Source organism: Salvelinus sp. IW2-2015, unplaced genomic scaffold (genome assembly GCF_002910315.2).
Source record: "Salvelinus sp. IW2-2015 unplaced genomic scaffold, ASM291031v2 Un_scaffold904, whole genome shotgun sequence".
NCBI lineage: Eukaryota > Metazoa > Chordata > Actinopteri > Salmoniformes > Salmonidae > Salvelinus > Salvelinus sp. IW2-2015.
The window spans coordinates 325,261-336,266 of NW_019942639.1; the positions used below are offsets into that span (position 1 = coordinate 325,261).

General features: G+C 39.9%; 1 protein-coding gene across 1 annotated transcript; it reads right to left on the minus strand.

Moving 5' to 3' along the window:
* Positions 1-4,107: 4,107 nt before the first annotated feature.
* On the minus strand, positions 4,108-10,815 carry LOC112069085 (cytosolic 5'-nucleotidase 1A). Its single transcript, XM_024136372.2, has 6 exons — positions 10,619-10,815; positions 10,336-10,503; positions 6,972-7,101; positions 6,556-6,678; positions 5,460-5,647; positions 4,108-5,131 (listed from the first exon to the last, which is right to left on the minus strand). Exons 1-6 carry the CDS (start codon positions 10,727-10,729, stop codon positions 4,754-4,756), a joined length of 1,098 nt encoding a protein of 365 aa, XP_023992140.1. The 5' UTR covers positions 10,730-10,815; the 3' UTR covers positions 4,108-4,753.
* Between the last annotated feature and the right edge of the window lie 191 nt (positions 10,816-11,006).

Consider the following 11,006-nt stretch of genomic DNA (forward strand, 5'->3'; position numbering starts at 1 on the left):
CAGTGGTCTCTTCACAGACCCAAAGGCCAGAACAGACTATGGGAGGCGCATAGTACTACATAGAGCCATAAGTACATGGAACTCTATTCCACATCAAGTAACTGATGCAAGCAGTAGAATTAGATTTAAAAAACAGACCTTATGGAACAGCGGGGACTGTGAAGGGACACAAACACATGCACAGACACATGGATAAACACAAATGACAACAAATGCACTATACACACATATAAAAATGGATTGTGTTGTAGATATGTGGTAGTAGGGTAGAGGCCTGAGTGCAAACACTTATCTGTTGTAAATGTATCGTAATGTTTTTAAAATTGTGTAACTGCCTTAATTTTGCTGGACCCCAGGAAGAGTAGATGCTGCCTTGGCAGGAACTAATYGGGATCCATAATAAATACAAATACAAAGATATTTAACTTAAGTCACAGACAACAAAAAAATTCTATACACTGGTCTCAAATATATTAGCATAACAATGCTATACAGAACCATTGCGGACCCACTGTAAAATGAGAAGCTTTTTATCGTATTAAAACGTGTCCCAGTCCAACTGTCATGATCGTTGTATAAATAAGTGGACCAAAGCGCAGCGTGAGTAGAGTTCCACACATTTATTATAGTGAACTTCCAAACAACATCAAAGATTTAACGAACGTGCAAATACGTAGCGCACATAGGCACTAACTCTAAACAAAACAATATCCCACATCGCAGGTGGGAAAAGGAACACACTAAGTATGATCCCCAATTAGAGGTAACAATCATCAGCTGCCTCCAATTGGGAACCATACACACACACCAACATAGAAACACATAAACTAGCTAAAACAGCAATAGGGGGCAGTATTGAGTAGCTTGGATGAATAAGGTGCCCAGAGTAAACTGCCTGCTACTCGGGCCCAGTTGCTAAATAATGCATATTATTAGTAGATTTGGATAGAAAACACTCTGAAGTTTCTAAAACTGTTTGAATGATGTCTGTGAGTATAACAGAGCTCATATGGCAGGTAAAAACCTGAGAAAAAATCCAACCAGGAAGTGGGAAATCTGAGGTTTGTAGGTTTTCAACTCATCGCCTATCGACTATACAGTGGGATATTGGTCATATTGCACTTCCTAAGGCTTCCACTAGATGTCAACAGTCTTTAGAACCTTGTTTGATACTTCTACTGTGTAGGAGGGGGGAATGAGGGCTCTTTGAGTCATGGGTCTGGCAGAGTGCCATGAGCTGACCAGGCGCGTTCACGTGAGAGCGTTAGCTTGCCTTCCATTGCATTTCTGAAGACAAAGGAATTCTCCGGTTGGAACATTATTGAAGATTTATGTTAAAAACATCCTAAAGATTGATTCTATACTTCATTTGACATGTTTCTACGAACTGTAATATGACTTTTCGTCTGAACTTTCACATGGACTTGCCCGCGCGTCGTGAGTTTGGATTGTGTGCGAACAAAAAGGAGGTATTTGGACATAAATGATGGACTTTATGGAACAAATCAAACATTTATTGTGGAACTGGGATTCCTGGGAGTGCATTCTGATGAAGATCATCAAAGGTAAGTGAATATTTATAATGCTATTCTGACATCTGTTGACTCCACAACATGGCGGATATCTTCATGGCTTGTTTGGGCTCTGAGCGCTGTACTCAGATTATAGCATGGTGTGCTTTTTTTTTCAACAAACAAGATGAACTGGCAACAGACAGACAGGAAATACAGGTATAAATACACAGGGGAAAATGGGGAAGATGGGCGACACCTGGAGGGGGTGGAGACAAGCACAAGGACAGGTAAAACAGATCAGGGCGTGACAAGAAATGAGGAAAGGGAAGAGAAAATGAAATAGGTGATGACATTGTAAGCATTCCAAACTAAAAGGGAGATACAGCAAATAGATTATACCCAATCTGATCTGACAAAAAGACATACCAACTGCAATACAATTCCTTGTTTGCTTAACTGAATCAGGAATGTATGCTAGCAGAACTTTCTTGTCCCAAAGTAGGGTAAACTAGAAAATCAGAGTACTAAGGAAATGTAAAGCCACTGTAAAATCCACTGAAGTGTGTACAGATCTATCTTTATTACACTAGTTTGTAAAGAAATAGCATATATTTGTTTATGTTTTATTGTATGTGCTCTGTAATGAACATAAGGAATAGGTTAATAGAACATATGAACCATGTTACATTACAGTAAAAGGGTACAGTATAGAAAACATAGTTGATGCATCCTGATGTCCACTAAAGAGGACATTACAGTATAAACAAGCTCTTATTTAGCTCTAATTGTACTGAATCAAATATTACACTGCTCTGAAAACTCACCAAACTGTTTCTGAGATATTTGACTTACTAGAAACAGAATAGAATATCAAACTAACAAAATATATAATGACACAACAACACACACTTAGGCCAGGATTTAATCTGACTGTAGATTTGGACAATGCGCCATTAGCCAACATATGTAGTGTTTACTGTGAATGTGGTCTCCGCGAACGCGGGCACATTGCCTTTAAAACCTGCATTGCTGACAAAGCACGATCAGATTGAATTCCGGCCTTACCTTTTTTCTTACCATAAACTGTTCTAATTAAGTTGGCAGCCATTTTTAAAAACCAGGAAGATAAAGTTCTCCAGTTCACACCCCTGCACATGTGATATCATTGAAAAGCCCAGAATGTCTCTCAAAGGGACAACAGGACCTAACACAGTGGCATGTATGTCCTCAGAGATACAGACCAAAAACAAATGTCCATTAGAGTAGACAAAATGTAATTGCAGGGCCTCAGGAAGCTATAAATAGACATGTCATTATCATATCACAGTTTCCTGTTGGCATTATGCAGACATATCCCTGTGTATGTGTTGTGTCACTACTATGTAACACAGTCTAAAGGCGTGCCACATGCTAGCCCCCTGCGAGCAGGATACAGTCAAGTGTTGTTGACATCCCCAATGGATCCCCCATCCTGACACATACTTATAACCAACAGATACACTAGTCATGTGTGATCATCTCCTAACATTCAGACTCTAGGGGAATCCACACATTATATACAGTGCCCTGAAAAAGTATTTCCCCCTTTCTGATTTTCTCTATTTTTGCTAATCTTTTACACTGAATGTTACTAGATCTTCAACCAAAACCTAAAATTAGATTAAAGGAGCCTGACTGAACAAATAATAAAAAATGTGATACTTATTTCATTTTTTTTATAAACAGTTATACAACACCCAATGTCCCAGTGTGATACAGTAATTACCCCCTTACATTCAATAACTGCTTGTATCCCATTTTGCTGCAATGACCACAACCAAACACTTCCTGTAGTTGTTGTTCAGTCTCTCACGTCACTGTTGAGGAATTTTGGCCCACTCTWACATGCAGAACTGCTTTAACTCAGCGATATTTGTGGGTTTTCGAGGATGAACTTCTTGTTTCAGGTCCTGCCACAACATCTCAATCGGGTTTGTATCAATGTGTGGATAATACATAAAAACATGAATCAACCATTCACATCTATTTTAAACCTTTATTTAACCTTACTGCAATATGCACATGATAAATCTTTATGTTAAGTTAAAAGTGAAAAAATACAGACGGGATATTCTTAAAAATAGACATTTGAATAATTCCAAAAATATGTGTTAACACACAAAAAAGAAAAAATACAAATAGTTAATGTTCAACATACAATATAGACTGTCCTTCTACGTACTCTATATTCAACTGTAAACTATTTGTAACAAAATACCTGACATGTAACATTTTACTAGTGGAATAGATATGTTGAACTAGCTTGCTTGAGATGTTGATATAGCCATATAGCCTAATTCAGCTTTACTAAGAGCAAGGTGAGATTTCTTGCGTCTAAAAACAAATATTTTTTAAATGGAATAAGAAAATGGAATAGACTAGAACAATGCTTGGATAGCAAAAATAATTATTGAATATTAAAGTGTTGCTTCTAAAGTTTAGTATATTTTAGACAATATTTTTTAAAGTCATGCTCACAGGCCAAAATGGGTCCCCGAAAAATATGCACAATTGTGTACTACATCATCCATTTTGTGTGATGTCATGTCCTGCAAAAAAAAATAAAAAAAATGTTTCGAATTCCATTTCTTACAATATGTTACGAATTTGTAAGTGCTTAAGATCATGACTGCATCTAAGTGTAAATAATAAATAATAATGTGTTAATGTCTGTTTTGTATGGTGTGCAGTAAAACCAAAACGCATTTTTTTTTTTGCAGCGCTTCATATCAATAACCATTCTACCTTGTACGTTTACTAGAGTGCGCATATCTAAAGATATAAAATACCTTTTGCTAAATATACTTTCATGTGTAAAATTTGAATACACTATACAAAATTTGAACACACTGACATACATTTTCATAAAAAACTACATATTTTACCAAATATTATTAAAGACTACAATGTGATGGTGATGAGGATGAGGATTGTAGGAAAGTGATTATTTCTCTCCTTATGACAGAGAACATTAGGTGACATTGGTCCCTGATGTGAGTATTACATCTACAGTCCTAAACTATGTGTTTTTCTCTCCTGTTAATACAACATTCTCTGATAAAGATGTTTGTAATAAAGTGTAAAAATGAGAAATAATACAAAATCCTGATAAACAATAAAGGTCCTACAGCTGATGACAGGGTTGTGTGCAACTAAGCATTTGCATAACGTATGATATCTCCCCACCACTAGGAGGCTCTTCACTTCTTGTCTTTGACATCTTTGTCAGGCTGCTCAATAAGTTRCCCCTTGTGATACTTCTGTCCGATCCCATAAGGCACGTGTGCAGCGATGGTCCCCAGCTCCTTGGCTCCCTCGATGTGGAACATCTGGTCGTCYAAYAATATGTGGGGCCGGATRWTCTGCAGGAGGGGCCCTTTGGGGGCCCCGGCTAGGAACAGGGCTTCGTCGATCTCCAGGCCCCAGCTCCTGAGGGTCTTGAGGACACGGGCCCCTGAGCTGGCTGCACTGCGGGCTGTTACCAGGTAGGTACGAATGGGGCAGTTCATACGCTCATTCTTGGCGTAGAACTTTCTCTGGAGCTTCCCCAGCGCCTCCAGGAAACACTTCAAGGGACCCTGAGTGAAACAATGAGACATAGGGTTAGCATAGTATTGTTTTTACTTTTGTCCAAAGCATATAATACATAAATGGGTTCCACTTTATTGGGCTAGCCCCCTATTATAGATGATCTTTAGATATGCAACAACTTGGTAGGGATAAGGAAAGGGTTAGGTCTAGTATTAGGAATAATGGGATAGTTAGTTAAAATGTTTGTTGCTAGTTTGTTGAAAATCTATAAGCCCTCTATAGGGAGATAAGGAAATCATGGAAATCTGACACAAACGACCATGTCAAAAGCTAACATAAAATGGAGACATGTATTCTGAGTCCTCTCATGATCACCTGTGCAAGAGGTTTGTTCTCAAATTCCTTCTCGTGCTCAAAGAACGTGTCCAGGCCGTGTTGTTTCACGATGATCTCTGACTCGTCAGAGAAGAGAACTGCATCCCCGTCAAAAGCTACTTTCAGCTGTGTGTCAGAAAGCTGGTTCTCCACATCTCCAGATGCAAACATGGTCGCTGCAGCAATGCCTGTTTATAAGACATAAGGGGCTTATACATGCTCATAACAAGTCTTGCAACGCTTACAACAGTTATGGCTAGATGGTATAAAGCTACGGAAGTGACGCAAAAATTGCCATTCTCTCGCTGTGCGATTTGTCTGTTTCTGTTACTATGGCAACAGCTAGCTAGAGAGTTAGGTTAGTTAACTAGCTATGAGTCACTAGGCGATGACAATTAGCTGACGTTATTGCCCTCTGTAATAACGACGACAGGGCAAACCAGTGTGAATGACCAGTGCACCGGCGTTGTGCTTCTCACTGGACAGCTGTACTTTCACTGAGTCGCCGGCGGTAGCTAGTATAACGTGACCAATTTGTGTTAATTTTTGTCTAGGATTTTAGTCTTGTACTACCCGAGAAATAACTCATATTGGTAAGCATCTAGATGTCACCGTGATACAGTCTACCCAATGGGTTGAACATGAACGGCAACAACACCGGGACCCAATGTCCTTCATTCTGCAACTACTTTGGAACTAGCTTCATAGGGTGACAGGGGGATGACATTAGTAGGTGACAGTTACAGCAAGCACACACATACAAGCAACAGTACCCTCATCATCAGTACTTTCAACAAAAATAAAACAATCGTCAGTTTTATTAACTGAAACTGCACAATTATGTTGTGTGTAACACTAACAGTGAAATCCGACTCATCCTCTCCAAAATTAAGTCCAAACTCTTATGGTAGTTCAATTGTAAACTTGTCCTTGGCTGTATACCATCTAGTCACAACCTATTACAACAGCATCATCCATGCATTACAGCTGTAGGCTATACTATAAAGTGTTWCCACAATGTACATCTACAGTTTTTGACTTAGCATCCATGCCAACCTAAACCAGTCCATCCTAAACCAGTAGCATCACCACCTACCCTCCTCAATGGCCTCGGTGACTTTCTCTCCATCCTTGGAGAGGTACAGGTTGGTCATGTAGGCCTTCAGATAGCCAATGGGGCTTTGCCCTCCGGTCATACAGAATCTCTCAATGGTTAAATCTGTTAGGTAGAGGGAACCATTGTTTTTTTAACAGAAACTCATAGAAATATGATGGTATGGTCATCAGGCTGGTAGCCAAAGATTGCCACTACATATCATGAACAACAGCATATAAACATTAAAAACAACATATTTGGTCAAAAGAACAGCATAAACTTGGATGTCCAATCATTCAATGACACATGAACATACTTTGCAAAACAGGTATGTCTTATAACATTGTAGGCGTGGCTGTAAGATTGCAGTAAGCGTGGCAGAGCATGTAGGCGTGTTGTATTCGTGTTATACGGACCGTAGTGGTTGATGCTGTTGATGAGGCGCACCCCGACCTGGGCGTGGTTATTAGTCATCAGGACGATATCAAACAGTTCCTCACTGTCGGGGTAGAGCTGCCTCAGTCTGGAGTTTACCGTCATCAGAGCCTGCAGTGTGCGTGTGTGTGTGTGTGTGTGTGTGTGTGTGTGTGTGTGTATGAGTGTGTGTGTGTGTTTTCAGGACAGAATTGACACAGGGATTAAGAAACAATGACAAAACTTGTCTGGTTTGTACTAGAGCAACTACTTCTAGGATGTTGCTTCAGAATATTCAGTCCCAAATTGTAACATGTGCAAACACTAGTGGTGACCCGTGATTCAGGACAGGTGGGGCAGATATATATATATAATATATAAATACATATTTTTTTGGGGGGGGGGCTTGCCTGTTTTGCATGTTATTTTGGCATTAATGCATGTCACATATCAGTTTGCAAACAATGTAAAAAAAAATATATAMATAATTTAGTTTATAAAGCCCCATACAAACATGGTCTCTTTTTTGTTTACTTGAGTAAGACAGCTCCAAAATGCAGGTGTTTCTCCTAGCTCAGTGCTTTCTGTGGTGGTGGGGCAAGCCAGCAGAAAATAGGAGCATTGCACCGTGATTGGCTCAGTGTTCTGTCACTCATGGGAACCTTACGCAATCGCCAAGCTTCAGTCCTTAGTAAGGGTAGACATCCAACAGTTTAGCCCTTTGGGTCCTGCCATAGAATTATATTACAAGTGCCCTTCCAAGAAGACTCAAGGTTATTGGTGTAACGATCGTCTTGAGGAGAGAGATTGGACCAAGACGCAACGGGTAATGAAGACATGATGAATTTATTAAACAAGACGAAAACGAACTACACTTGATAATTAACAAAATAACAAAACGACGTAGACAGACCTGAACTGGAAAAACTTACATAAACACGCAGAACAGGAATAGACTACACAAACCGAAACAGTCCCGTGTGGCGCGACAAACACAGACACGGAAGACAATCACCCACAAACAAACAGTGAGAACATCCTACCTTAATATGGTTCTCAATCAGAGGAAATGAATTACACCTGCCTCTAATTGAGAACCATATCAGGTAACCCATTAACCAACATAGATACACATAACATAGAATGCCCACCCCAACTCACGCCCTGACCGACTAAACACATACAAAAACAACAGAAAACAGGTCAGGAACGTGACAATTGGTCACAGAAATGATGTCAAATCACATTATATCTACAGTAGCTTTGATTGGACTGAACTTCATACTTTCAAAATCTTAGCTACCAGTCATCATCATGAATCAAGTCAACAATGTACTGGCAAATCCTTTTTAATCCTTGTCACATGAAGAGAAATAATGAAGAGAAAATGATAGATAAAATGCATTCGTGCTCATCGGCCATTGGACATAAACATTACACAACAATTTGGAGATCGCAAATTCAACAATGAGTGGTTTGTAAGGAATTGGTGGCAGTGGCTAACTGCAAGCATTGCAACTGGGAAGTCGGGAATAAACAGCGCAAACTGGGAAAATACGTTTTGAACGGTCATTCAATTCTCTTTGACAAAATTTGCCCACGGAGGACAGCCGCGCCACTTTCCTGTTCAAGCACATCACAACAACGTGAGTCCAAAAAATGTCTTATGCTGCTTCATAAATGATGTAGGATGCCAGAGAGATATGTATATTGTAGCTAAGAAAGTAATACTAAGTGTATATTGTGGGTAAGCTGTTAGTAGCCCGTGTGCCTCACTCTACTAATTTGGTCTATTTTCACCAACGCGATATTGTAAACACATCGTTCGTGGCCGGTGTGTGCTTGTTTGCAAACTTGTTTTGTACAGCTTTGACAATGCTACTGATAGTAGTGGTGGCACTTGGCTTGCACGTGCAAATTCAGCACACACAACATTCTATAATAGAATTGTGTTATTTGACGTGTCATATTAAAAGTTTATTTAACACGTCAAATAGTGTTATATGACGTGTATCTTTTTTGACACACAAAAACCCAAACGGTGTTCAATGTGCCTCACCCTAATAATTTTGTCTATTTTCACCTCTTAATATCGCCTACTGCTCTAACTTGGTGGTGCACATGTAGTCTATCACCTGTTTTAGAGAAATGTAATCATTGAATATTGTAAGAGCTTTCATTGTCTGTTTATATTCCCTCTTTATCTATCCTATGGTTCTGACTTGTTGTACAGGGAATACACTGTAAGAATGGACCATGTTCTGAATTCTGTTGCTGTACATTTCAAAAGTGCTGAACAAATAGTTATATTGACTATGTCCGTTGTCGCTTGCTCATTAATGTCTTAATCGAAATTACAGATTGCTTCTTATCTGCTTGTCGTCCCCTTATGCCATCGTCCCCTTTGTACATCTCAATTGTCAGTAGAAACCACATTTGTTTAAGCAAGTCAGCCATATCAGCTATGTTTTTTTTAAAGTCAGTAAATTATGCTGAATGAACTGTTTCGCTGCCAGACAAGGCTCCACTGATAGCCAGGTGTAGCAGTGGTAAGGTGCTGTTGGGACAGCTTTATGTAGGCCCTAACAGTTTGTGGGCTCCGTTTGTCACCGTTATAGTGCTAATTAATGTATTGTTTTGTGTTGTGGCTTTACTGGCATACATCCCACATGATCTACATGCTAAAATCGCCACTGGCACACACGCACGCACAAATGCACGAACACACCCACACAGATTATCTGAAGGGGACATTTGTCGTTCTGCTATAGATTACAACATGGCCTAATCCTGTGCTTGCATACCATTATAGAGCATGGGAAGAAGAACCAGAATAACCTGCCACAGTGTTTTTATTTAACCTTCATTTAACTAATCAAGTCAATAAAGAACAAATTCTTATTTTACAATGACGGCCTACCCTGGCCAAACGCTCCCCTAACCCAGACAACGCTGGGCCAATTGTGCACTGCCCTATGGGACTCCCGATCACGGCCGGTTGTAATACAGCCTGGGATTGAACCAGGGTCTATAGTGACACCTCTAGCACTGAGATGCAGTGCCTTAGACCACTGCGCCACTCGGGAGTGTCATTCATGCATTGATGAATGATGATGAATGATGGTGCATAACAGTTGGAAACAATATTGCCTATTGTAATTCTGAGCAAAACATTATTCTAGATGCATTACACAAATTGTATCTAGGCCTAAATGCATTGGCATGACAGTGAATCAGGCTTCCCCTTCACCTCCACTAAGGAATCCATATGCAATTGTAAGGGAACCCTACCCTCTGACTCTCCCACGCACAGACATGCAGGTAGGCCATACCCTTAGCTATGTTAATTCAATCCCTCTAATTTACCTTCACGAGAGGGAACGCCACACCTGGCATGAGCGGCTCATTCTCGTGCTCCTGTTGAAACGTCACATACTTCTCGACCCCCTCTTCTTCGTAGATCTTCCGCTCCGCAACCATGTTAAACAGGGTGCGAGAAGAGACGGCGATAGTAACGGCATATTGGGGTTTGGGCTATATGGAAAACAAAAATTACGATACAAGAGATTAGCTAATAGTATACTATAGACCCGTGTAGACACTTATTTTATCTGCAAAGGCAAATAAGAACGGCTTATGTATCACTTACGGGTCTAGGTTTCCTTGTTTTTAAACTGTCAAAAAAGGCTTTTGCTGCGGCCCAGTCCTTTTCCTCTCCAGTGTTAGTGACTGCTGGATCGGTAGGTTTGATTTCACTCATATTTGTCCTGGGATGGAAAAGTTCAAAGTCTGATAGTTCCGTAACAGTGATTCCGAATGTAGATGATCAGAACAAGCGCCCACAGGATAGTTTGCGGAAACGTTTGAGAGGTTTCGACGGGCGTGTCTTTTTACCCATGATGCTCATTCGAAAAAAAGGAAAAACACCTAAATGTACATAATAATTAGTTTTAATCACATTACCGGGCTACTTTTTGCATATCGGCCAACCCGCCATATCGTTACATGGAATTTTATCTGGGTGTTTTTACCAATAA